The following is a 27,511-nucleotide window of genomic DNA, read 5'->3' on the forward strand; positions in this document are numbered from 1 at the left end:
CAACAATGTACTACGATTGAAATATTATACAAATCCATCACAAGAAGAATAAATCGGTTCTTACTAAAAATTTAAATTAAAAATAATGTTTATTTCTGACCCATTATGAAATATATAATCAGAAGGATCTCATGCAAGCAAATACATAATGAGAGTTGATGAAATGAATGCAATTTGATAATATAGTGCTCAGGCCAGGTACCATCCCTTATCTTCTCCAGCTTCCAAAATAAATAATCTTCTAAACCCTCTGATCTGCTCCAAAGTCATCTTCTTGAATTCATCAATCCAATATCAACACTATAACTATCATTATTTCTGCAATCTAAGAACAAAGCTTCATATATCTAGAACGCAAGATCAAACCATCATTGCTTTTAATCGATGAGCAAGCTACTAATAACTTTTTTGTTAGATTTGTCAAATTCAATAGTTAGTCCAAGATCTAATAACTAATTGAGTCCAATAGCTAGATTGCCAGAATATAGCAACTAAGCCCAATACCATGATGCAACAAAGAGCTAGCCTAGCTCTAAAGGTTAATCTAGACAAGATGATCAAGTCAAAGAGGTTCTTGAACGTAACTTGCGATAATATACACGTCAATATCATGGCTTAACACTTCTTCGTCTTTTAACATCGATCCCCTTGGACCAAACATTCCATGTTAACTTCTCAACATATCATATAGGTTTGCGACATTGTCATTACCTGTAATGAGTGAGTCACTATATATTTTGTTAGGTTTAATTTGTCACGTTACTGACTCTCTACCTAACTCATGAAGTAATGACCGTTAAGGATATCTGTGGCTGACATATTTTGTATATAATTAAATCTAGTTGCATTCCTTTTATGTAGCATTGTTAGACTGGTTGTTACAACAACCTGCTAACTACTCACTATCTTCTCTCCCTTGTATGCTATTTAAAGCTGATTGTTTTACATCAATAATATCAGTTAAGTTCATAATCTATTATGGTATCAGAGCCTAATTTCTCCTACAAAGTTTTTTTTTTCTCCTCCCCCTTCCAAATGGCTTCCGCTACTACAACCATAATAATCAAATTAAATGCCCCAACACACTTCCCAATTAAACTCACAACCGTGAATTTTCCGGTGTGGCGGCGTCAAATTCATGCCACACTTGTTGGGTTTAATCTCTTTGGCTATGTTGATGGTACAACCAAGGAACCAGCCAAATTCACTGATCCTGCTCAAACTTCTATCAACCCGGCTCATTTAGCTTGGTATCGTCAAGACCAAGTTATTGTCAGTGCTCTACTTGGGAGCTGTACTGACACCATACAGCCCCTTATCTCCTCGGCTACGACAGCCCATGATGCGTGGCAACGTCTTGTTGCTAGTTACGCCAATGCCTCACGAGGACGTATCATATCCCTCAAGGCTAAACTCACGAGGAATCCGCGAGGGTCTCGGTCCATTACCACTTATCTCAATGACATGCGAGCCATAGCTGATGATTTAGCGTTGGCTCAGTGTCCCGTACCTGACGAAGATCTAATCGTCTACGTATTGACTCAGCTAGGCGAGAATTACAGTTCTATCACATCGGCCATCCGCGTTCGTGAGAAGCCTCTTTCTTTTGGCGAGTTGGCAGATGTGCTGACTGACCATGAACGCCAATTGACAAACGCAGATGCTTTGCGTCAGTCCTTTTTTACTACTAATGTTACTCAACGAGTCAACGCACCTCGTCACCTCCGCGGCGCAACCACCAGTCCAACACCAACCGGAGGGCCCGCAACAATAACAATCATTATGGCTCCAATTGGCAACAAGGGGAACACAATCGCTCAGGTATCGTCTGTAAGTTTTGTTATCTTACGGGTCATGAAACAAGGGTGTGTCGCAAGCTAGCCCGATTTTTAAAGGAGCATGATGTTCCTCCTGTGCAATCCTATGTATCTCCTACAGCCAATTTAATGACTAGGGCTTCTCCTCCCTGGATGTTTGATAGTGGGGCGTCGCACCATGTGACACCAAGTCTCGCTCCTCTGCAGACTTTCGCCGAGTATAGTGGATCGGATGAAATGCGTCTGGGTGACGGTAATTCCTTACATATATCCCATATTGGCCAATCTGTCATTCCCGCTCCTTCTAATGTTCTCACTCTAGATAATGTCTTGCGTGTCCCACAGTTACACACTAATTTAGTTTCTATTTCCCAATTATGCAAGACTAATCGTGTGTCTGTTGAATTCTTTGATTCTCATTTTCTGGTCAAGGAACTTCGAACGGGGATTCCGCTGCTATGGGGAGTGAACATTAATGATGTCTATTTTGGACCAGTTGCCTCTCACCCAACAGTTCATGCTACGCAGTTGGCTTGTTTGTTTCAGTGGCACCAACAACTTGGCCACCCGTCGAATAAGGTGTTGCAACGCTGTAATGTTCCAGTCTCCATGTCATCTCTGCGAAAATTTTACTGTTCCTCCTGCAATGTTCATAAAAGTCATAAACTGCCTTTTTCTAAAAATACACTTGTTAGCACTAAACCTTTGCAACTTGTTTATACTGATGTGTGAGGACCTACTGAGAACCCTATTGATGAATTTCGCTATTATGTCATTTTTGTAGACCACTTCTCAAAATACATTTGGCTGTACCCCATGAAACGTAAATCGGATGTGTTTACAATATTCATTCAGTTCAAACAGCTAGTGGAAAAATATTTTAACCTGTCAATTATTTCTGTTTACTCAGATAATGGGGGCGAGTTCATGAGACTTAGGCCGTTTTTTAATACTCACGGTATCTCTCATTTCACCACCCCGCCACACACTCCAGAGCACAATGGTGTCGCAGAGCGACGACACAGGCATGTCGTGGAAACTAGCATGTCTCTTCTTCACTCCGCGTCTTTGCCATCCTCATACTGGACCTACGCCTTTCAGACAGCCGTATATCTTATTAACCGACTCCCTACTCCAATTTTAGGTAATCAATCCCCATTTTATGTCTTGTTCCAACAATTGCCTAATTATGCCAAGTTACAACCCTTTGGTTGCCTGTGTTTTCCCTGGTTGTGTCCCTATAACACCAAGAAACTACAACCAAAGTCACGTCCATGTATTTTCCTTGGCTACTCGAACACCCAATCTGGTTATAAATGTCTAGATTTTGGTTCGAATCGTAGTTATGTATTTAGGCATGTTAGATTTGTGCCCTATGTGCTTCCTTATAACGATTTGCAGAAGTCATCTACCAGCTTACCTTCTGCTTCTAATGCTTTAGACTCACGTCATATTTTGTGCAAATCGTCTCCTTTGTCTACACAGGTACAACCCGTGGGTGTTCCAACACCAGTTCCAACACCCGTTCCAACACCAGTTCCAACTCCAGTTCAAAGTCCAGTTCCAACTCCAGTTCCAACTCCGATTCCAAGTCTAGTTCCAACTCCGATTCCAACTCCAGTTCCAACACCATCGCCGTCGGCTGCGTCCAATTCATCGTCTCCCACTGTCTCAGAATCGTCTCAACCATTGAATAATGTTCGTCGTTCCACTCGGGAGCGTCGTCCTAATCCTAGGTATTCCGATTATGTCATTAACCACACCACTTCCCATCCATTGCCTCCTGCTTTAGAACCTTCTACTGTCGCCCAGGCTCTTAAAGATGCTCGGTGGAGGAAAGCAATGGATGAGGAGTTTGAAGCGCTGCAACGTAACAACACGTGGCAACTGGTTCCCCGCGGAGCGGCTGTTCCGATTTGCTGCAAATGGGTCTTCCGTGTTAAGCGCAAATCGGATGGGTCGGTTGATCGTTTTAAAGCGCGGCTTGTCTCTAAGGATTCTTGCAGACTGCTGGTCGAGATTATTTTGAGACATATAGCCCGATTATGAAACCGGTCACGGTCCATATCGTTCTGACCATTGCTTTGAGTAATAGCTGGGGTCTGCGCCAGCTAGATATCAATAATGCGTTCCTTAATGGAACATTGCATGAGGAGGTTTTTATGGAGCAGCCTCCCGGATTTGTTGATCCGTCCTTTCCAGCTCATGTATGCAAACTGACCAAAGCCTTATATGGTCTTAAACAGGCTCCCAGGGCTTGGTACTTGGAACTTTCCCAGTTCTTGTTGCGTTGTGGGTTTTTGAAGTCACAGGCAGATGCATCTTTGTTTGTTTATTCTGCTAATGATATTATTGTTTATTTCCTGGTGTATGTCGATGATATTATACTAACAGGAAACAATGTTGCATGGCTTGATCAATTTGTTGAAACTTTGGCAGCTCGCTTTGCCCTTAAGGACCTTGGTCCCTTGCATCACTTTCTAGGTGTTGAGGTTGTTTCAACACCCACTGGCATGTTCCTGTCTCAGAGTCAATATATCACAGACATACTGGTTCGTTTTTATATGGATGGTGCAAAAGCTGTTTCAACACCACTTGCAACATCAGACAAGTTACTCCCTGCGCAATCTAGTACTGCTACGGTGGATGTAACTCAGTATCGGCGTCTTCTTGGCTTGTTGCAGTACCTGGTCATCACTAGACCTGATGTGTCCTATGCAGTTAACCGGTCTTACAGTTCATGCATATGCCTACGGAGGTGCACTGGCAAGCTGCGAAACGGTTGTTACGCTACCTGAAGGGTACGGTGTACCATGGGTTGTACCTCCGTGCCGGGCAGCCTCTCTCACTAAGTGTGTATACGGATGTTGATTGGGGTGGCTGCACTGCCAGTGGGCGGTCCACTACCGCTTATCTATTGTATCTTGGGACCAATCTCGTCTCTTGGAAATCCACTCGTCAAAAATCAGTTTCGCGCTCGTCTACAGAAGCCGAATATCGAGCCTTGGCGAATGCTGCTGCAGAAGTTTTGTGGGTTAAGAACCTGTTGCATGAGCTTCGATTGCAGCTGTTGGGGCCTCCGGTTCTACTATGTGACAACCTCAGCGCTACGTATATGTGTAAGAACCCAGTGTTCCATTCACGCATGAAGCACCTCGCGCTCGACTATTTCTTTGTTCGGGACTTGGTTGCTAATGGTTCGTTGGTGGTTCGACATATTTCTTCGTCGGCTCAGCTTGCTGATTTTCTTACAAAGCCGTTGGGCCGTTCGCTGTTTCTTCGGTTCCGTTCCAAGATTGGAGTTTCCGATCTCCCCCATCTTACGGGGGCGTGTTAAGGATATTTGTGGCTGACATATTTTGTATATAATTAAATCTAGTTGCATCCCTTTTATGTAGCATTGTTAGACTGGTTGTTACAACAACCTGTCAACTCCTCACTATCTTCTCTCCCTTGTATGCTATTTAAAGCTGATTGTTTTACATCAATAATATCAGTTAAGTTCATAATCTATTAATGACACGTCAATTTTTCTCATACAAAAGCTATCATTTGATATTTTGATTGATAGCCGCCTTCCACTATAAATGTCACATTTCTCATGTTTTAGATCAAAATGAGCATATATACAAGACAGGAACCCTTAGCTTCAATCTACCATCACCAATCACCTAACTACTCCTTTAGTCTAACTTCACTTGACTTGTACTCTTTATTCACCCTAATAAAACAGTTGTATGTACAAAAGTAGATGGTGCTGGTAGGCATGATATGATCCAAATTAAATGGAATTGGTAGAGTAGTTAATGAGTTGTTAAAGTGGGACGTCACACCCAAAAGAGGTGCCTACAATTCAGTTAGGGATTAGTCACTATGTTAGACTGTGGAAATTCTGGGTATGTCATCCAAAAAAAGTGCAACGTGACACAATTGTTGCGATTGCAGGTTTCATTTGTGATTCCTATGGCATATCATGACAAGTTTGGTTTGACTTTCTCTTTCTTGTTGGAAGCACTATCTATCTAAGTTCTACTAGCTAGTTACAAGCTGTTTGATGATGATGATGATGATGATGAGCCCTGCAGATTAATGGTGATCACCACTTCCTCTTCTCTGCTGCCACAATCGGATCTACACAACAATCCGTCGTCCGTCGTTCTATGTTCCTCGTTTTGGTCGTCGTCGTTGGTACGAGGATGTCGTGTGGCATTATTCTGGTCGTTGCTGATGTCGGGAATACTGGATGCCGCCGGAGGGGAAGCCGGCGGCGGGTAGTTGGGCGCCGTCGTGACGACCACGACGGGGCTTCTGCACATTGGGCAAGTGGAGTTTGAACGCAGCCAGTGGGTTATACACTGAGTGTGAAATATGTGCGTGCATGGTGGAAGCTGGTGCAACTCCTCTTTCTCCTCGAATTCTCCCAAGCAAATGCAACAACAACACCTGCAAATTTAATAATTTTGTTATTTTCTTGCCCACAAAAGGTGAAATTCTCTCTGCCTAGGGCTCCCCATTTCGATCCAACTTGATAGTGAAATGGGTAATTAAATTGCAGTAACTTAACAGTTCATGTGAGAGAATTTGGCCGGTGCCCACAAAGAACCCACCATATTAGGTGTTATTTCCAGTACGGGGACTCAACTTTGTATACTTGTCCACAAACTACCACCTAGGAACAAGACTGAGCTACGTGGGCTAATTTTGCTATTTTCTTGATTATGCAGTAAAAGTTTAGCAGCAAATAATTAAGGTAAGTGTTTGATCTTACTGCGATTCCTTCATAGCAGAATCTTCACCAAACACTATTACTGGAAGCTTGACCTTCTGGATCACCCCTTTTAAACCTCCTCCACTCTGCAAAAATGGAAGACAATATAATCATCTTCAAGCAATTAGAGTTACGTTTCAATAACAGTATGCTAGACTCGACTCGACTCTTCAATCTGTAGTACCTACTAGGCAAGAAATATGAAATTGAAGAAGAAGAAGAAGAAATTAGTATACCATGGGAGTGTGCAGAGAAGGATGATTAGTTGATCTTGTTGGGAGAGTGGGTGAGGCATTGGAAATCCTTCTCTTGAGATAGAACAAGTAAAACAAGAGAAACAGTATGATGGAGAACAGTATTGGGATTGAGAAAATGAAAGCTTGGTAGAGTTTGAGTTGAAGTGTTTGAGGGTACAAGTGAGGTGGGCTACTGGCAGTACTGCTTTCAGGCATCCCCATGATATCAACCTCAAAGACTTAATTGGTAAAGAAGAGCAGAAAACAGATGTTTTAGTTGATGATCAAATTGAGAAAAGGGCAGTTGAGGAGAGGATTGTGCAGAGAGATGGTGGGTAATATAGGGGAAGAGGAGAAAAAAAAAAAGGGTTGTGTTGTGTTGTTTTAGGAATCAAGATTTGATGAAATTTAGGAAGACATGATCATTGATAAAGATAATAATAATCATGTGTAGAAGACTGCTGGAAATGGTAGTAGTGCTTTTGAGATCCAACAAAGTGATCAACCCTTTCATAGCTTCCCACTATAGCCACCCCCACCCTCCTTTGTTGTCACTCCCACTTCCATTTTTTAAGAATAATAAGTGGCAATCATCCACTTTTTAGCTTTATTCTTTAAACAAATTATTGGCTGAGGCTCAGAGAGTCAAGTCCAGCATATATTCAATCATTCCAACGTGGCCCTCACTGTTAATTAAGCTAGGAAATAATATTATATCTTCGCTACTAGCTATAGTTTTTGGTATAATGGTAAGCGTTTAATCTTGACAATTGATATCAGAACATGTCGGCTTAAAGAGCATGCTGTGCAATTGAATTCCTTTGAAAACATGGCTCGCAGGCAATGTTGAAAAAATCGCTAGGCGCCCTCTAGGCGCTTGGGGACCGCCTAGGGCGCCTAGGCGGCCGCCTAAAACGCCTAGACGGGCGCCTAGGAAGCCGACCGCCTAGACGCGATTTTTGCAACACTGCTGACAAGTGCTGAGAGGATAAGCTATACCTTTTGACACCTTGCAATTCTCAACAAAACAGAATTATTAACTCTCTTTGAATTACTTAACCAACCAAGCTATGTCTTGAGACACTTTTAGACTTTATTTCTTGTCATAGATGAAAGCCTAACTCACCTTCAGTCAATATAATTCATAACATCTACTTGCCTTTAATTTGCAGGTCCTTTATTTGGCCATTAACTAACTACCATAAAACTCTTTTCAATTAGTGTAGAGACTGCTAGAAATGAGAGTGCTTTTTGAGATCAAAAAAGTGATCTGATCTGATCAACCATTTCATGATTAGTTGTTGCAGTGATGGGACAAGCTCATAGCTTCCCACTACAGCTCCAACCCCCACAGCCTTAACTTAATTACACTCCATTATTTTATTAAGCATAGCCTAATCTTAACAATTATCTTCCTAACACTTACTAAAGTAATATATTTTTTCCTACCATCTTTGAATTTTAGTGTGACTTTATCTTACTTTTACTATTATCATTTATACACAAATATTAAAGAAAAATAAAAAATAAAAAGCAATTTCAGAACAGTTGTTGCTAAGACTGTTAACAATACTTGCTATATCACCTTTAAAAAAAAAAAAAAAAAAAACCTTCTATGCATGTATGTAACTATCAACTCTTTCAATAGAAAAACTTCATCATGTATATTTTCCTTTTTCTAATAGTATAAAAAAATATTTATATTTTCGAAAAAATGACACTTTTTGTCCTCCAATTATAACAATATAGTATATTATATTAAATCCTACCATTATAAGGATGACACTTTTTGTCCTCCACTAGTAGCACTTTATGTCCTCCACCGCTTTGCTTCCTAAAACAAGAGACTGCTCACAAATCCTACGATTATTTTTAGTCCCCCAATTATTAGTTTTGTGGCTTTTTCTCTCCATAAAAACAAAATTGCTAGTGGCAACTAATTACAACCTAAAAACTTAATTTTTCAAGGCTAAACTTGTAAATTTACCTTAGTTTTTTCATCCTTCATATATTCAATTTCCCATCTTTCCCTTCTCTCCACATCGAGGAAAAACATATGCATTCAAGTTATTTTGTTAAAGTTATAGATTTTGAAAAAAAATTAGGGATTTTGTCACTGTAATCCATCTATTGGAGGAAATAGACAACTAATAAGGTGAATTTACAAGTTTAATTAGTCCCAAGAAATTAGATTTTGAGATTGAAATTAGCAATCTCTAGTGACTCCATTTTGAAGAGGGGGAAAAAGCCACTACGCTTATAACTGGAGGATCAAAACTCAAAATATCTATAATTGAGAAATTAAGTTCACTATACCCAAATACTTAGAAAACGAGAAAAGCGTCATTTTCCCATTTAAATTGTTGGTTAAATTAGCAAAAAAACATTAACTCAAGCGAGAGAAGTTTGAATCATATCAGCCAACATACATTAGTTCAAATCTATAACTAAACTCGACATTAAAAAAAAATATTAATAAGATTTTTAGTTTGGACTAATTATAATTAAAAGTTTTGAAATGTTGGCACGATTAACGGTTAGCAAGAGGTGGGATTGTTTATTGTGCATAATATAATGTATGAAGTACAGAATTTATTCTGCCTGTCATCCACAAATTAAAGAAGATGATTTCCAGGATATTATCACACTCAGCTCAAGTGGTCTTTAATTTATAAATTGAGAGATAAACATATCCGATGAGTAAAGTAATAGCAATTTAGTACTGATCGATGGCCCATCCAACAGACATTATATGCCTTATGTTTGTCGCACAACAGTCTCTCTTCAACTTTTCCGAATTATTATATTGTTTGGAAACAAAAAACACATTTAATATAATACTTTTTATTTAACAATTCATATAGACAGTGAATATAAATCGTATTGTATGGTGTAGGAGTATAATATAATGATTTTAATTAGGGATGGTAATATGTATCGTTACCATTGGGGATTCCTGTCTCCGTTGGGGATGGGAACATGGATGGGGAAAAATTTCGGGAATTGAAAATGGGGACGGGAAATTTTTGAAATTCCCCGGCGGGGACGGAAATGGGGATGGGGATACCCCACCCCGCCCCGTCCCCGATTAATTATTTTAATTAAAAATTAAAAATAATAATAGTAATAATAAATATAAATATAAATATAAATATAAATAAATAAATAAATAAATAAATATATATATATATATATATATATATATATATATATATATATATATATATATATATATATATTAATTTTTTAAAGTTAAAAGTTTAATTTTTAAAATTAAAAATTACAATAATTTAAAATTTTGACAAGGAGTCAACTGGGGACGGGGAATCCTCGTCTTCGCCTAATTCCCCGCGGGGGCGGGGATGGGGACTATTTTTAATTCCCTGCCGGGCCCCGTCCCGTTGTCATCCCTAATTTTAATACGGAATGACTATAATTTAAGATGAATGTCACTCAATCTCAAATAGTAAATGTTTGAGTACAAAGACTAAATTGAACAAAACACTATGGTATAGGGATCTCATAAATACTTTGACCAAGCAAATTCACGGAAGAATAGTTCAGGACTTCAACCTTGTTAACTAACTAGTTGAGACTAATGGATCAAAGTTAAGCCACCTGATCAACTATTTACCTTCTAGTTGAGCGTCACAATAAAAAAAAAAAACTTGAAAGAGTCAGTCCTGATCAGTGCTAACTTAAGCTCAGACCCGATTCGAACCCAGTATGAGACCAGTTCAGATCTGAGATTTGACCACCTCTAATTCTGATTCTCATTTTTCAGACTGCCAACCAACAATTAACTATGTGCACCAAGCGTGATGCAACATGAGAGCCTACTCTACGACATGTTACTAGTCTACCAAATGACCTAACATAATATTATACAAGGCCACCCAAATCATACTAATTAAGTTTTCGAATTATTGGCTATGACGACCATTTACCCTAATATTTTATTCAAAATATTTCTCCTTAATTTTTCCAAAACAAAAAATGGGATTTTGGGTTCGGAAATGACGCAGTGGCCACTGGCCACTGAGATTATATTAAGGTGGACTGACAAATCATTGTTAAGAAATATCTAAACCTAGTTATGCAAATCCACCTTAATCTTTTCTAAGTCTGACTTTTCTTCCCCTCTGTAGATCATGTCATCAAACATTTTAACCTTTTTTCAATTTTTATTTTATTTTTTTTTCATTATAGGCACTCCTGAAAATTAAATGCCCTATTGCCCTGGATAAGATCTTCTTGTTGGGTGTGGATTATGAAGATTCTCCTCATTTCCCTTTCTCTCAAAGTGGGATCAATCAAACCCCACCACCATGTATGAGATTGTCTAAAGATATGATCAAAAGGACAGAATAAGAATATTCATATCTTCTATAATTAAGTATTGGATACGCATTTAGGGTGCGTTTGGTTCATGAGTTTACATACTAGAAATGCGAATTAAAATTATAATTAGTGATTGATTGACAACTTTTTAAAACACAACTATGAGATTTGATTATCCATTCAATTAAAAATTTTATTCTCTAATTAAAAATGGCATCATTCCATCTTATTGGTAATCTAATTTATAAGTTTGGATTAGTACTCTTAGATTTTTGTTAATATGGATGCTTTGGATGTTATTATATTAAGATCAATTGCCTTGAGTTTTTGTTTTTCTGTATTTTTAAAACTTTTATTCCCATTATAGGATCATACACAACCAAACATCAATATTGGTAATAATTCCAATTCCACCATACTATCAAATATGCAAAATACTTTTAACAAAACACATTATCATTAACAAGTATTTGATTCTCATTCCAATTCCGATTCCCATGTGCGAACTACACACACCCTTTGTTTGAACCGATCATTATAGGCAATCTATGCTGCTTCACTTCTTTATAGTCCTTTGTTAGCTAGGATCACAAGACGGGTTTAACCCAAAATGCACCATCCAATAACGGCTGCAAACTTTCCCGCATTTGTATACACTCAAAATTTCTAAAGCATAATATGTATATATAATTGTTAACTTGGTCAGAGTGTTTGTATCTATAGTTAGTTGTAATATGTCCAAAGAAATTGGATATCATTGGTATAAAGTAATGTAATTATAATTTTTTTTAAAAAAAAGTAATTGTATAGGCAGTAGGCATATCTGGGGAATGAGCAATTACATAGGCATATCTGGGAAGTGGGCAAGCATAAAAAGTATTGGCACAAACTGACAGTGGAAAAATTTTTCATGATCAAATTTGAGTTGAAGAATAATTGTTTAAGGATTAGTGCAGAATCTGGGGATTAATCAGATTCTCATACTAAAATCCTATGCACAGCTTCATAACATGAAATTGCATTGTACATGTCAGATTGTCAGTAGAAACAAATATACCTGCATTTTTTTTGTCCTTATTTCCAAATTACCTCAAAAACATGGCTAAATCTTAAAAGAACAGCTTCCTGGATGATGTAAGCAAGCAAGCAAATCAAAACTTCCTTTTCCTCAACTTGAAACTGGATGAACGGATGACATCATCGTCGGTATTCATTGTGGCTTCAAGGGCTGCTATGGACTCCGGCTTGGTAAAATAGGTGAATAGGAGATAAATCCCATCCATGTAGGTGTTGGTCTCTCCGGCTTTGTTTTTCTTCTTGATGTTGTAAGCGAGAGGAATAACCCCTCGGTTAAACACCTCCACATACATCCCGCCACCAGCAACAAGCAACTGCCAAGAAAATAAAAAAAACTCAGATAGAAGAGCACTTAGAGTTAGCTAGCCATGGTCGAAACCTCAATTGCAGTACCAGGTTTCACAAATGTTGGATCTTGCAGTTTTAGTTAAAACGATCCCAGGACTCGATACAATCAGAGAAGTACGTGGGATAAACTAAAGAGGGATTCACCGAGTCAAAATTGAAAATTTTTTACAAGATACAATCTTACCACTATTAAGGAATTCACTATTGCTGTTAGTATGGCTTAAACAAATTGCTGGTTTTACTGTTTTAGATCCCTCTAGGAAAGAAAAATAGAAATTCAAATGCAGAGCTCAAAGTTTCAAGTATTTAGTATTAACAGTGATTTAACTATTTTAGTGGCATCATTTATGTCAATGTCCTTAAAAGTTATTAAGGTTTCTACTTTCTAGTGCAGAGCTCTGATGCTTAAAATATTTAAACCTCAGCTCCCATCACAAGCAAATGTGTATTATCATTACCTTTCTATTATTCAATTTGGTGCAAAAGCGTAACTCCAAGATAGATATCACAATAGAAGCATATGCTCCATCTCAACTAAAAGCCTAGCCTAAGCTCATAGATTGATATATTATATGCTCAGCAATCACCGTGCAAACAAAAGTAAAGAAAATGAAAATAGAAAATTGCTTATTGTTTTAATTAGTTCTGATTTTTTTTTCCTCATAGTTTCAACTACTTCGAGTCAAGCTTCCGTAATGCCATACTAAACGCAAGCTTAGAAACGTTAAGCAGAAGCAGCAGTTGATGTCTTATGCACATAGGGGGCCAGGGAATAAGTAAAAATAAGAAACTGAGATCGACTTGAAAGCCAAAACACTTGTCATACGATGATAAGCTATAAAGAATGCTAGATTAGCAGAAATTATCAAACAAACATCTTGCTTTTACCTGTATTGGCTTCTGTACATTCCAAAAATGCACTTATCTCAGTGTAAGAAACGGTGAAAGCCCCAGACATAAGCCACTATCTCTCAATGAGAATCACAAATGATGGAGCAACATGAAGACTTTAATCGTAATTCATAAGCCCCTTGTCCTTATTTCTGAACTGTAATGCTTACTTACTACACTGTCTTATTGGTGTTATGTGTTGGAATGTTCATGTGAGCTGTCATTCATTGTATATTATATTCATTTCGATTATAATTATTTATTGGGCAATATTGAGATATTTTTTAAGGCCAGAAAGTTATGGTATTCTAAAGTAGACTTGAACTCTAAATATAAGAGGTGTGATACTGAATGGAAGGCCCATAAGACAGGCAAAGAGTGCTAGGTCTCCTCAACTCATTGGAGAGCTCTATAGGGAAAAGTTCATTTAGTTTCCTGGTGTATATTGTTCCAATTATTTCATAAAGGTATGTTTACATACTTTTAGCTTGCTTTATGCCATATGCCCTCATGTATCAATCTCAAATCCCCTATCAAATGTCCAATAAATAAGGGGCAACCTTAACCAAGTTGGTGAAGGTGTTGATTTGGTAACCACAAGGTTGAGATTTAAGGTTGTTCCATATTCAAAGCCAAAGATCGAACCATTGACGTTTGGTTAAGGATCCACACCCCCCATGTTTTTATGCTCTCATGTATTGATCATAAATCTCATACATTATGACCCAATGAAATGAATTCTTTGATGTATTTATGTACTGAAATTTTCAATATCCTACATTACCATAAAATGGTAAAGGGTCCCCTTTCACCCCTCTTTTTTTTTTTTCAACAAAACCTGAAACTTTCCTTTTAATCTTTGAATAAATTATGATTATGAGCTCTGGGTTATGTCATCATGTATATACAAAGGTTTCAATCTTTGACACATACACACTTGATATATTGAGCATATATATATTATACAATTTACACTAGAAAAAAAATGGATTGAGCAAGAAAGGGCAGGATTAAGTTGAATACCTCTTCATATTTGGAGACGAGAGTTAGGCGCTCATCTTCCGACAGGTCAGGGCGCAGAACCGCCATGGTTTCATACTGCCTCAGCCCCGGAGGACACTGGGGCTCCTCTTTATCTTCAATATTGGAAATACCCCAGCCGGGAATCGATGGCGGCTCGTCGTCTTCTCCAATCCCGCCTTCAAATAACGATCCGGAGAACTCCAATGTTTCGGCCTTGACGACCACCTCGGAATGCTTGTTCCATTTTTTGTGGCGCAGCAGTGGCCTTGAGGCGCCGGGGACGGCCTTGAAGACGACGAATGAAGGAGAGGGAGAATGAAGCAGGGATAAGGTGGAGGGTGAGGAGGACAGGGTTGGGATTATAGATGAAGAAGAAGAAGCAGCAGCCATTGTCATTGAGCTGAGCTGAGCTTCAATGAGAGCGAGCGAGCGAGCTCAACTGCGAAAGCGTGGCTTTGCTGGAGATGATGAAAGGAAAGTGTGGATAAGGAGATCGAATCCAACTTTTTACCGCTAATATTACACGTCCATCTTCCATCCATAGAGAAACTTCATAAATGCACGTACGAGGTTAGCTCACTAGTTCAATAGAGAGAGTATTTGATAAAAGAGACCAAAATTTGTAACAGCAGTGTGAAATTATGTTCAAAATGGACCCCTTCAAAAAATGTTTAAAATGGACAGATCCCGTAAATAGATATACAGTAGCATTTGAACATATCTACTGAGTCATTGACTCCTAAACACTCTGTTTGATTGAAGTGTGAGGGTTCTGAATTGGGAATTCAAACTTTTGAGAAAAGAGAAACTTCATAAATCATAATAAATACATAATTTCAAAATTGTTAATTTAATAATTAATCAATAATTTTAAAATAGCCCAAAATGGTTCAAATTGGTGACAAATCCAACAAATGTAATTAAAAATTAAAATCAGGTACTCTAATATTAATAATTTGTGTTGTGTTTTGATTCTTTAAATTTTTATACAATTTACAATTCTAGATGTTATAATATTTTAGTACTAACTATTAAAGTATTAAATAGTTTATAATTACCAAGTCTTAAATGAATTTAATTTTTTTTAAATTAAAAAAAAATACGGGTGCCTAGGTGTTAGGCGAGGAACACTTTGCAACCTTGATTCGAATAGCACAATGACTTGATTTGATTGTATACATTATTATAATTGAGGTGACGCAATTATTATAAATTAATTATTATTGCTCTAAAGTTTAATCTCATTATAATTGATAAAATCTAAAGAAATAAAGTTGAACAATAAAACATAAAAAAAATACAAGATACGAAAATGGGCAAAATATATAAATATAGAAAATATAAGCATATATGTATTTAATATTTTAATGAAATTAGCCTTTTATATATATATATATATATATATAATAATAATAATAATAATAATAATAATAATAATAATAATAATAATAATAATAATAATAATAATAATAATAATAATAATAATAATAGAAGTGTCTGGAAAGGTTTTCCCCCAAAATTTAGGAGCATTTTTGTAATATTAATTATTTGAACAAAAATATCATTTAAAATTAAAATTAATTACACTTTTTTTTTTTCATATGGTAATTTTATGTTAATTTTAACTTGAGTTTATGTTTTTCTCTTTTTTCTTTTTGTTAAAATACAACTTATGTATAAAAAATGTATCATTAAACAGCTCTAATTAAGATATTTTGAATGACATACATATTGATATATTTTATTTTTAATTTTTAAATAAATCTATAGGTACATAAAGTCATTACTTTATTGTAATATTTATATACATTAACTCATTAAGCTTTGTTTTTATTAACATATAGAAATAACATTATGAACCTACTATAAAATGAATAGAAATGCATATGATGATGTGCATTTAGTTTAGGATTTTTGGACATTACAACTTATGTTTATAGACATATAGAATAAATATTAGAATAAATTTCACATTTAGTCCACTGACTATTATACATGAATCGCATTTAGTCCTTGACTATTAAAATTTTCTAATTAGGTGCATGTCTATGTATTTTTTCGGCCAACTATTGTCGGAAGTGCTCCTTCCGGAATAAGTAAATGCATGCAGTGCTCCTTCCATAAGTAGTCATTCCGGAAGAAGCAAATGCAGCACTTCCGACAATAGTTAGTTGGGAAATTGGACGACAAGACCAAATGTGATACAAATTATATAGCCATGCACCTAATTAAAAAATTTTAATAGTCACGGACCAAATGTGATTCATGTATTATTGCCAAGGGACTAAAAGTGAAATTTTTTCTAAATATTATTGACATAGTACGTGATGAATGTTATTAAACATGATGCGTCTATAGTAATATTTATATACATTAAACTTGGTTTTTATTAACATTATGATATGAATCTAGTCCAAGGTTCACATAAAGATGGAATATTATCCCAAGAATGCTCTCACAAGTAAAGATAGAGATGGATCAAAATACCTTAGACCTCACAAGAAACCCTTTGTCTCGAATCCTCAAAGACTTGGAAGAATCCCATGTAGCTTCAAGTACCTTGATATTGCAATCTTCAATCAACTAGAGTCGGATCTAGTTTCCTTCGATTCAAGAACGAGTCCACGAACCTAAATCTAAGGTTGAAGAAAGTAAGATTGATTCGAGTCCACGAATCAATTTGCTAGTCGAGTCCACGACTAGCCACTAATTGAGTCCACAATTAGCCATAAGGTTTCTTACACAAGTGTAAAGAAAGACTTAAGAATTTTATTGAATTAAAGCCTCCTCAAAACTGATATGGATGTGCCCTATTTATAGGTATAGGGCAGCATTGTAATCTAAATACAATGGGAAAAAGAGTCCTAAACCTAATCTAGAAAACAAGTAAATAGAGTTTTATTTAGAAAAGGATTTAAGGAATCCTTTCTAAATACAACTAGTGTTTTCTCTTTAATTCTAAACAATTTAAAATAAATGATGACCACAAATAATAAAGCTGATTTGGGCCTCGGATCTTGTGATTGGCCCAATTTGTAATCTTAATGGATCTTCATTATGTTGGGCCGCATCATCCTCCCCTTCTTGAAAAATGATTCGACCTCGAATCTTATAAACATTGTCTTCGATCCGTGACATCACTTGAAACGGGCCACTATAATACTTTCCTCTATCGAATGGAATTATTATTGGAATTCCTTGATTTTTTCCACCAATGATGCTTTAAGGATGTACTTTTTGGCCTTGTGATGAGCCCACTATAGACCCTTATTGGATTCCATGTGTGCTGGTTCCTATTACATTATGAACCTACTATAGAGTGAATGTAAATACATATGATGTATATTTAGTTTAATGTTCATGAACTTTAATGTTTATGTTTATAGACATCTATAACAAATATTATGAGTATAGCACACAATGAATATTACTAAACATGATGCGTTCATAGTATATTGTCTATGAACATTAAGCTTTATTTTTATGAACATACAGAATGAATATTATGAACAAACTATAGATGAATGAAAATGCATATAATGTATATTTAGTTTTATGTTTATGGACACTAAAGTTTGATTTATGGACGTATAGAACAAACATTATGAACATAGTCTATGATAATGTTATAAAATATGATGTACTAATTGACATTTGATATAAAACGATGTCGTTTTGGACCATGATCCACCATGGAAGGTGACCCAGCTGGTCCACCATGGAAGCAACACGCATGAGCTGCATTTACTAAAGAAATATATTATCTTGAACACCTTAAACAATACACATAACCAACACTAAGTCATTATAAAGCAAAATTTGATATTAAGTACTATACATACTTTATTATAATAAGATATTGTTAGAATATTATATAATATTTTGAGTATTTATTTATTTAATTACATTATTTAAATTTGATAAATAATGTAATTATTGAATATATATTATTATCCGTGCATCGCACGGGTACTATACTAGTTTATTATTAGAACTGAGTCCTAATAGTATGCATATTCAAGTTTTGGCTCCTCTAAATAAATATCCAATTCTGACTTTCCAATAGTCTTAACACTTCGACTATCATCAATAAAATTTAAAACACTTTTAAACACCAATCTAAAAGCGTCTATCCAACAATTAGTATCAGAGCTACTAGGAAGGAAGTAAGCATAGTGCATTATAAGATTGAACAATTGGTATCAGAGCTAAGGTCACGGGATTGTTAGGACCTAATCGGAAATGGATGACCAAATAAGAAGTAAGCACAGTGCAGTGCTGAGATACAAAAAAATATTGGCACCAACAACATATTGATAATTCTAATAAGCAAGAAAAAAAACTGACTCTGACGAACAAGAGGATACTATCCCAGTGGTAATCATATATAATGGAGCAGGAATGAACGAAAATACCATAATGTGTCGCATTGTTGTAGATGATGGGTACATCACTCTTGCTAACGAGGAGTGTCGTTGTTCTAATGAGGCAGGACCATATGAAATGTTCCCACATGTTTTGTGGCCTTGGTCTAACTAAAGGGCCACTTATGTGCACTTAGATTGGGATGTAGAGGTAGAAATTGACCCATTAGATCATGGGTGAGAAGAGTTTTGAAGGTTTCTAAACAAGGTTGTGATGCAACCGGAGGCTGATGGGAAAAAAAAAATACCCATTACATTTTGTGATAACCCCTGGAATATACAATTTTACATTTTAGAAAATTTTTTAACCAGTGATAAAGCTCGTTTTCTACAAAATAATGCGTCCCTCCATTTGTTTGTAGAACCCAATGGTGCTAATGTACTTTTGGGAGGGGATGGAAAACAACAAGGTTATTGAATAAGGCGGATTAATAGTCAGCTTCTTTGATATTCAAGGCCAGGACTAGATTTAGGAATCGAATGTGCCACTTTTGAATTAGCACTTCATTCTATCTGTCTTAATCTTGCATAAACTTGATTTGTGTTGGGATGAAACAATGACTTGATTTGATTGTATCCGATTTGTGTTGGAATGAAACAATGACTTGATTTGATTGTATCTATTATTATAAGTGAAGTTATGCAATTATTATAAATTTGTTACAAAATATATTATTTATGGACATTATTCCCATTTAGTGATATTGATTAGTCATTATGTATTGATTTGTAACAGACATCACTTTGTACTATAAAAGCTTGATTCTTCATATTACAATGGCTGATTCCTTCTCTTGGGGTCTTCATATTCTCTCTAGCTACTTCCATAGTGTACTTTTATTTTTGTTCCTACAAATCCACCGGTTAAAAGCTAACGGGCTAACGGGCATCAAATCTTTTAACACGTTATCTGCACGCTCCCAATTTTCTTCGGTGAACAGTATTCTTTTTCCCATAGTTGCTAAAAACTATCATATCCGTGCTTTGCTTCACTATCTGTAAATGAATATATGTACTGCTTATTTCTCACTATGATATTCATTACTATGTGAGGATTTCATATGGACGATAAATTCAAAAATGTTTTTATCTCTATGTATGCATCTAATAACATATCTGTTTTATGCATCTATCAATATATGAACTTTGAAATATGCTTACCTTTTAACTCATATATGTGAATATGTGAATTTTGGGAATATGATTATACTTTTACTAGGTAATGCACATATATGCATAAATAGTATATTTTGATACTGTGATCTTATCTGATTTATATTTATATATATATATATATATATATATATATATATATATATATATATATATATATATATATATATATATATATATATATATATGCATTTCCAGTATAATATTATCTTTTTTTCAATATGTCTATATATAATACAGTTTTGTTTACTGTTTTTTTTTTCAAAACCAAAAACAATTTTTTTTAAAACAAAAAACAAAGTTTCGGAAATAACAAAATTTTCTCAGTTTTTTTCTCAAAAAAAATGTATTAAGTTTTGAAAAAAAACTGAAGTGAACTTTCTTTTACGGCTAGTTCGAAACAACCTTTTTTTTTTGTTTTTTTGTTTTTTTTTTTTTCGAAATACAAAGATTGTTTACATTGTTTTTCTTTCCTTCGAATCTTTGAATCCAAAATTATTTAAAAAAAAAAACAAAACAAAATGCATTTTTTTTTATATATAACCCTTACCTGTTCTGCGGTGCGATCTACGATCGGAGATGACGATCGGTGCACGGCGGCGAGGTGATACCGTTGATGCGGCGAAGACGACCAGCGGCAGGAGGAGGCGGTGATGGCCGGCTTCCTCACGCGGTAGTGGCGACTGTCGGTAGCTCGCGAAGATGGTGGCTGCGGTGATGGCGATCGACGGTTGGAGGCCTCTTCGTTTTCCCCTTCGGTTTAATCGAAACAGTTGGCATAAAATAAATGCCTCATTTTCAGCCTAATAAACGCTAGCAGCGTTTTAATAAGCTTTTATTCCTAAATAAATTAACGCCAAAAGTGTTATTTCTTAGGATGGCTTTGACTTAGGCTTTTTCCCCTTTATCAATCAATCGTTATGCTGTGGACTCGTGCCCAGCGTGCATCATGGGCACGGTAACGGTGTCGTCAGTGGCACCGTTATCTTCCTTTTTTTTTTTTTTTTTTTTAAATTTTAGACCGCTTCGTTATCGGAGCATATATTCACAGCTCTGTGTTCATAATACTGTACATTCATAATTCCATAACTGTACATTCATAATTCCGTAACTGTACATTCATAATTCAATAACTGTAAATTCATAATTTTCGAAGCTCTATGTTCATAATTGTAAGTTCATAATGTCAGAGTTCTGTGTTCATAATTTCATAACTGTACATTCATAGTTCCATAACTGTACATTCATAATTCCATAACTGCACATTCATAATTCCATAATTGTACATTCATAATTCCATAACTGTACATTCATAATTTCATACTGTACATTCATAATTTTCGAAGCTCTATGTTCATAATTGTAAGTTCATAATTCCATAACTGTACATTCATAATTCTATAACTGTACATTCATAATGTCATAACTGTACATTCATAATTTCATAACGAATACGCTGTTAACGCCGTTAACGGCCTTTTGAACAATTTTTTTTTTTTTTTTTTAGTTAGGACAGCGTCGTTTTCCCTGAAAACGATGTTGTTTTAGAGACGTGCGCACCTTGCAAGGTCATGCAAGGTGCGCACGTGCGCATAGCATAATTTTCCTTTATCAATCTACTACTATTGATATTCTTTTTGGGCCATTGTTTTATTTTGGATCACCATCATTTATATGGACCATTTTTAATGGGCTATTTTCTTATACTCATTCAAGTTCTATTTTGTTGGACCATTTCTTGTGATATATTCCTTTGGGCCTTAATTTATTTAAATAGGTCTCACATTCTATTTCCATGGTCCTCATTTAAATATTTTCGGTAGAAATGGCTGCTCTCGCAAAAAGAGAATTCGCTGAACTCGCCCTCGATGGAAGCAATTTCCTCACTTGGGCGCTTGATGTTGAGATATATCTCCAATCTACAGAACTGCTGGACACCATTAAAGAGACATCTACAAGCACTGCAGCCCAGAAGGCAAAAGCGCTCATTTTCCCCCGCCACCATCTTAACCACGATCTCAAGAATGAATACTTAACAGAAAAAGACCCCTATGTCCTCTGGAAGTCTCTTAAGGAACGCTTTGACCAACAGACGTCATTGGTCCACCCCCAGGCCCAACATGATTGGCTTAACCTCCGATTTCAAGACTTTAAGTCTGTGACTGAATACAACTCCGCCCTACACAAAATTGTGTCACAATTGAAGCTCTGTAAGCAAACAATTACGGACGAGGATCTGATTGAAAAAACTCTATCCACGTTCCATCCAAATGACCTTGTGCTCCAGAAGCAGTACAGGAATACAAAGTATGATACGCATCCAGAGCTCATTACAGCTTTACTGGTGGCTGAAAAGCATAGCCAGTTATTGATGCATAATCACATTGTGTGTCCAACTGGCGCTGCACCTGTGCTTGAAGCACACACTGTTGCCCAGCAGAGCAACAATCGGCGGGGTCGAAGCCGGGGAAGGGAGAAAGGTCGTGGCAGGGGACCAAAGTGAGGTGGCAGAGGGGGAGCTAGTTGTAGTGACTCCCGTCCTCAGAACAAGCAAACTCAAAGAAATAGACTAAGCAAGTCACAACATAACTCCGATCAGTCGCAGCCATGATATAAATGTGGTTGCAAAAGACATTGGTCTAGGACATGCATGACTCCTAAGCATCTGGTTGAGGCTTACCAAAAGATGCTCCAGCAGGAAGAAAGACAAAAGAAGAAAGATTCTGGGCAATCATCTTTGCCTGAAGCAAATGCCCTCATCTTAGGGAATGATGACTTGCTAGGCGATGAACTAGCTGATTATGGAGATCAGGAGTGATACTCCTATTCTTTACTCTCTTTCCCTTATGGACATCCTTTTTACTTCATGCCTGCGTGCATGTTTATATTTGAACTCTTTTGTCCTATATGAATAATGGATCCTTTTTTTTTTTGAACACTTTTGTTCTATTTGAATAAATTCAATGGATCCTTCTTACACATTATCTTGATACCCATTCTTTTTCTTTAGAGATATGGGAGACGAATCAACCCTGTGCTTGGTTGATTGTGTGACTACGCACACTATTCTGACAGATCGAAGATTTTTCCAAAAGTTCAAAGAACACAAAGGCAACCTTTCAACTATAGCGAATGATGATATTCCTATTGTGGGCTCCGGCAGAGCTTCACTTATTCTTCCTAACGGAACAAAGTTGATAATTGATTCAGCCCTCCTATATCCTCAATCAAAAAGAACTTTGCTCAGTTTCAGGGATATTCGGTCCAACGGTTTACACATAGAAGCTAAAACTAAAAACAATACCGAATTCCTTGTTTTGACCAAAACGGTCAATAACCAGAAAAAGGAAATTGAAGAACTTCCTTCATTTTCTTCAGGCCTGTATTATTCCTATATCAGGCCCCAGCACTCCTGCGTTGCAATCGCAGTGAAATTTAAAGATACACATTCTTTCAGTCTATGGCATGACTGCTTAGGTCACCCTGGGCAAACTATGATAGGCCGGATTCTTTCAAATTCAACTGGACATAACCTTCTTAGGACAAACATTCTTTCTACAAAAGATTACACATGTGTTCCATGTGCACAGGGAAAACTTATTGTTCTTCCCTCGCGTCCTAAGATTGATTTTGAGTCACTTGTCTTCCTGCAGAGGCTACAGGGTGACATTTGTGGACCAATTAATCCTTCATCCGGACCATTTCGATATTTTATGGTCCTTATTGATGCTTCCACCAGATGGACACATGTGTGCTTGTTTTCCACTCGAAATATGGCATTCGCAAAATTCATGAGCCAAATCATTAGGTTGAATGCCCAATTCCCCAATTATCCTATTAAGAACATAAGAATGGATAATGCTGGTGAGTTCACTTCGTCAGCTTTTGACGATTATTGTATGGCCATGGGAATTAAGGTGGAACATCCTGTACCATACGTCCACACCCAGAATGGTTTAGCTGAATCTCTTATCAAAAGAATTAAACTAATAGCTAGACCATTACTGCAACGGTCTAGTCTACCAGTAAATTGTTGGGGACATGCAGTGTTGCATGCTGCAAATCTAATTCAACTCCGGCCAACTGCATATCACGATTATTCCCCTCTACAACTTGTACGTGGTAATGAGCCAGACATTTCTCATTTGCGTGTCTTTGGCTGTGCGGTTTACGTACCTATGCCACCTCCGCATCGTTCTTCTATGGGCCCGCAGCGTCGATTAGGTATTTATGTTGGGTATGAATCCCCTTCTATCATTAAATACCTCGAGCCTATGGCAGCAGATCAGTTTACTGCCCAGTTTGCTGACTGCATTTTTGATGAAGATCATTTCCCGGCATTAGGGGGAGAGAATAACCTAACTTTGAAAAAATGCCACGAAATTTCATGGGATGAAAAAGATCTTCAATATCTTTACCCACGTACTAATCAAACTGAACTTGAAGTTCAGAAAATAATAAATTTGCAAAAACTAGCAAATAATCTGCCAGATGCATTTACTGATTATAAAAGAGTAACTAGGTCCTATATTCCTGCAGAAAATGCTCCATCAAGAATAATTGTCCCCAAAGGACCAAATACTAACACCGACACTACCCAACGCCAGAAGCGTGGAAGACCAGTTGGTACAAAAGATTTAAATCCGCGGAAAACTAAAAACAGTAAACAACCACAGTTACTCCAAAATCGTCCTGAAGACGAAATACCCAGTGTAAATGCACATGCTACAAATAAATCTAACACTGGGAATACGGAACACCTTCACCAAGATATGATAGAAAATGAGAAAGACTTGGTTGAAGTAAATATAGAATCTGCCATAAACTTTTTCAAAACAGGAGAAAATCTTAATAGAAATGTAACAGTCGTCGACGACCAATTCGCCTCTACAATTGCTCTTCACATTTCTTTCAATAATCTGGATCCAGAACCAAAAACTATAATGGAGTGCCAGAAGCGCTCCGATTGGTTGAAATGGAAAGAAGCAATTGAGGCTGAGCTCAACTCGCTAAATAAAAGAAAAGTGTTTAGTCCTCCTGTACTTACCCCTAAAGGCGTGATCCTAGTAGGATCCAAATGGCTATTTTGTACGGAAGAGGAATGAAAAAAATGAGGTGGTCAGATACAAAACGAGACTGGTAGCTCAAGGGTTCTCACAGAGACCTGGAATAGATTTTGAACAAACTTACTCTCCTGTCTTAGATGGCACATCGTTCCGTTATCTAATATCGCTGGCAATAAAAATGAATTTAGAAATGCAGTTAATGGATGTCGTGACCGCATATTTATATGGGTCACTAGACGCTGACATATATATGAAAGTGCCTGAGGGCATCCAAAATCCTTTATGTAAAGGAAATACAAATAAAAATATGTTCAGCGTAAAACTACAAAAGTCATTGTATGGCTTAAAACAATAAGGAAGAATGTGGTATTGTCGATTGAGTGAATTCCTCTTAAAACAAGGATATGAAAATAAAGGTATTAGTCCTTGCATCTTTACAAAGAAATCAACTGATGGTTTCTGTATTATATCCATCTATGTAGATGATATAAACATCATAGGGACAAACAAGGATGTCAAGAGGGCATGCTTGTGCTTAAAGGAGGAATTCGAAATGAAAGACTTGGGAAAAACCAAGTTCTGTCTCGGCCTGCAGATCGAGCACCTCCCTGAAGGGATATGCATACACTAATTCAAATACACAGACAAGTTATTGGAGAAATTCTACATGGATAAGTCTCATCCACTTAGTACTCCAATGGTAGTACTCCATTTTAGGAGGTACTGCTATCTCATGGAATTTAGTTAAACAAACATTAGTTGCTACCTCGTCAAACCACTCTGAGATTATTGCTTTATACGAGACCTCCAAAGAATGTGTACGATTGAGGTCATTAATACATAATATTCAAGACTCGTGTGGAATAATGAATAATGGAAAGATCCCCACTGTCCTGTATGAGGACAATGCATCATGTGTTGCACAAATGAGTAATTGATATGTTAAAGGTAATCTCACCAAACATATTGCACCAAAATTCTTTTATCCACATGAACTCCAGAAGAGTGGTGAAATACGAGTCCAAAAGATCCAATCAAGTGAAAATCTAGCAGATTTATTCACTAAGTCCTTACCTACATCTACTTTTGAAAAGTATGTATATAAAATTGGTATGCGTAGATTAGGAAGACTGGTGTCTTCAGGGGGAGCAACAACACTTTAAATATAATGAAATTGTTAGTCCAGAAGATTAATTCATTCACTTTGATCCAGAAGATCAAGATATATTATTATGATTTATACCTAAACCCAGAAGGTTTACGGTTGTACTCTTTTTCCCTTACTGAGTTTTTTCCCACAGGGTTTTCTCAATGTAAGGTTTTTAATGAGGCAACCGAAGCAACACATGCATTACCCATATGTCGTGTACTATTTTCTCACTTAGGTTTTTCCCACCGGGTTTTTCTAGTGAGTTTTTAACGAGGCATGAATATGGTTAAATAATGTCCAAGGGGGGAGTGTTACAAAACATATTATTTATGGACATTATTCCCATTTAGTGATATTGATTAGTCATTATGTATTGATTTGTAACAGACATCACTTTGTACTATAAAAGTTTGATTCTTCATAATACAATGGCTGATTCCTTCTCTTGGGGTCTTCATATTCTCTAGCTATTTCCATAGTGTACTTTTATTTTTGTTCTTGCAAATCCACCGGTTAGAAGCTAACGGGCCAATGGGCATCAAATCTTTTTAACAAAATTTACTATTATTGCTCTAAAGTTGAATTCCATTATAATCGATTGAATAAAAAGAAATATGGTTGAACAATAAAACATAAAAAAAGTACAAAATACGAAAATGAGCAAAATATATAAATATAGAAAATATAAGTATGTATTTATAAATATTTTAATAAAATTAGCCTAATTTATTATTAGAACTGAATCCTTATAGTATGCATATTAAAGTTTTGACTCCTTCAAATAAATATCCAATTATGACTTTCCAATAGTCTTAACATAAAATATTATTAGCCTAATTTATTATTGCTCTAAAAGCGTCTGTCCAACAATGGGTATCAGAGCTACTAGGAAGTAAGCATAGTGCATTATAAGATTGAACAACTGGTATCAGAGCTAAGGTCACGGGATTGTTAGGACCTAATCGGAAATGGATGACCTAATAGGAAGTAAGCACAGCGTTGTGCATAGATCCAACGAAATATTGGCACCAACAACATATTGATAATTCTAATGAGCAAGAAAAAAAAATGGAATTTGACAAAGAAGATGATACTATCCCAGTGGTAATAAGACGTCATGGAGCAAGAATGGACGAAGATATCGTAATGGGTCGCATTGTTGTATATGATGGGTACACCACTCTTGCTAATGAGGAA

The 27,511-nt window shown here is 36.4% G+C and overlaps 3 protein-coding genes and 1 long non-coding RNA gene across 5 annotated transcripts; 1 reads left to right on the forward strand and 3 right to left on the reverse strand.

Annotated features, from left to right (window-relative positions):
* The first annotated feature begins 1,035 nt into the window (after window positions 1–1,035).
* Window positions 1,036–3,866, forward strand: LOC109147814. The gene is made up of 4 exons (XM_019295470.1): window positions 1,036–1,669; window positions 1,939–2,409; window positions 2,728–2,924; window positions 3,219–3,866. The coding sequence occupies exons 1-4, from the start codon at window positions 1,036–1,038 to the stop codon at window positions 3,864–3,866; spliced, it is 1,950 nt and encodes a 649-aa protein (XP_019151015.1).
* Window positions 3,867–5,797: 1,931 nt separating this feature from the next.
* Window positions 5,798–7,371, reverse strand: LOC109148239 (probable E3 ubiquitin-protein ligase RHA4A). The gene is made up of 3 exons (XM_019296114.1): window positions 6,822–7,371; window positions 6,586–6,671; window positions 5,798–6,260 (listed from the first exon to the last, which is right to left on the reverse strand). Exons 1-3 carry the CDS (start codon window positions 7,041–7,043, stop codon window positions 5,858–5,860), a joined length of 711 nt encoding a protein of 236 aa, XP_019151659.1. The 5' UTR covers window positions 7,044–7,371; the 3' UTR covers window positions 5,798–5,857.
* Window positions 7,372–8,785: 1,414 nt separating this feature from the next.
* Window positions 8,786–22,548, reverse strand: LOC109148241. The gene is made up of 3 exons (XR_002048774.1): window positions 22,415–22,548; window positions 10,449–10,458; window positions 8,786–8,795 (listed from the first exon to the last, which is right to left on the reverse strand). It is a non-coding gene; the product is annotated as an uncharacterized LOC109148241 (long non-coding RNA).
* Window positions 12,042–15,014, reverse strand: LOC109148240 (30S ribosomal protein S6 alpha, chloroplastic-like). Of its 2 annotated transcripts, XR_002048773.1 has the most exons (3): window positions 14,502–15,014; window positions 12,173–12,553; window positions 12,042–12,137 (listed from the first exon to the last, which is right to left on the reverse strand). XR_002048773.1 is itself a non-coding variant. In XM_019296115.1 (2 exons), the coding sequence occupies exons 1-2, from the start codon at window positions 14,895–14,897 to the stop codon at window positions 12,314–12,316; spliced, it is 636 nt and encodes a 211-aa protein (XP_019151660.1). In that variant the 5' UTR covers window positions 14,898–15,014; the 3' UTR covers window positions 12,053–12,313. The 2 variants fall into 2 exon arrangements, 1 of the variants encoding a protein (XP_019151660.1); XM_019296115.1 differs by having other exon boundaries at window positions 12,053–12,553.
* Window positions 22,549–27,511: the final 4,963 nt, after the last annotated feature.

This window comes from Ipomoea nil, unplaced genomic scaffold, assembly GCF_001879475.1.
Source record: "Ipomoea nil cultivar Tokyo-kokei standard unplaced genomic scaffold, Asagao_1.1 scaffold2036, whole genome shotgun sequence".
Lineage (NCBI taxonomy): Eukaryota > Viridiplantae > Streptophyta > Magnoliopsida > Solanales > Convolvulaceae > Ipomoea > Ipomoea nil.

What these genes read in the sequence shown, in the direction of transcription:
- LOC109148240 (XM_019296115.1), bottom strand. Translation starts at nt 14,897, where the DNA reads ATGACAATGGCTGCTGCTTCTTCTTCTTCATCTATAATCCCAACCCTG. An exon ending in TCGTCTCCAAATATGAAGAG is followed by an intron (nt 12,554 to 14,501) that starts GTATTCAACTTA and finishes TTTTCTTGGCAG; the next exon opens with TTGCTTGTTGCTGGTGGCGG.
- LOC109148239 (XM_019296114.1), bottom strand. Translation starts at nt 7,043, where the DNA reads ATGGGGATGCCTGAAAGCAGTACTGCCAGTAGCCCACCTCACTTGTAC. An exon ending in CTTCTCTGCACACTCCCATG is followed by an intron (nt 6,672 to 6,821) that starts GTATACTAATTT and finishes CCATTTTTGCAG; the next exon opens with AGTGGAGGAGGTTTAAAAGG. An exon ending in TCTGCTATGAAGGAATCGCA is followed by an intron (nt 6,261 to 6,585) that starts GTAAGATCAAAC and finishes TTAAATTTGCAG; the next exon opens with GTGTTGTTGTTGCATTTGCT.
- LOC109147814 (XM_019295470.1), top strand. Translation starts at nt 1,036, where the DNA reads ATGGCTTCCGCTACTACAACCATAATAATCAAATTAAATGCCCCAACA. An exon ending in GACAAACGCAGATGCTTTGC is followed by an intron (nt 1,670 to 1,938) that starts GTCAGTCCTTTT and finishes TATCTCCTACAG; the next exon opens with CCAATTTAATGACTAGGGCT. An exon ending in GAATAAGGTGTTGCAACGCT is followed by an intron (nt 2,410 to 2,727) that starts GTAATGTTCCAG and finishes CTGTTTACTCAG; the next exon opens with ATAATGGGGGCGAGTTCATG.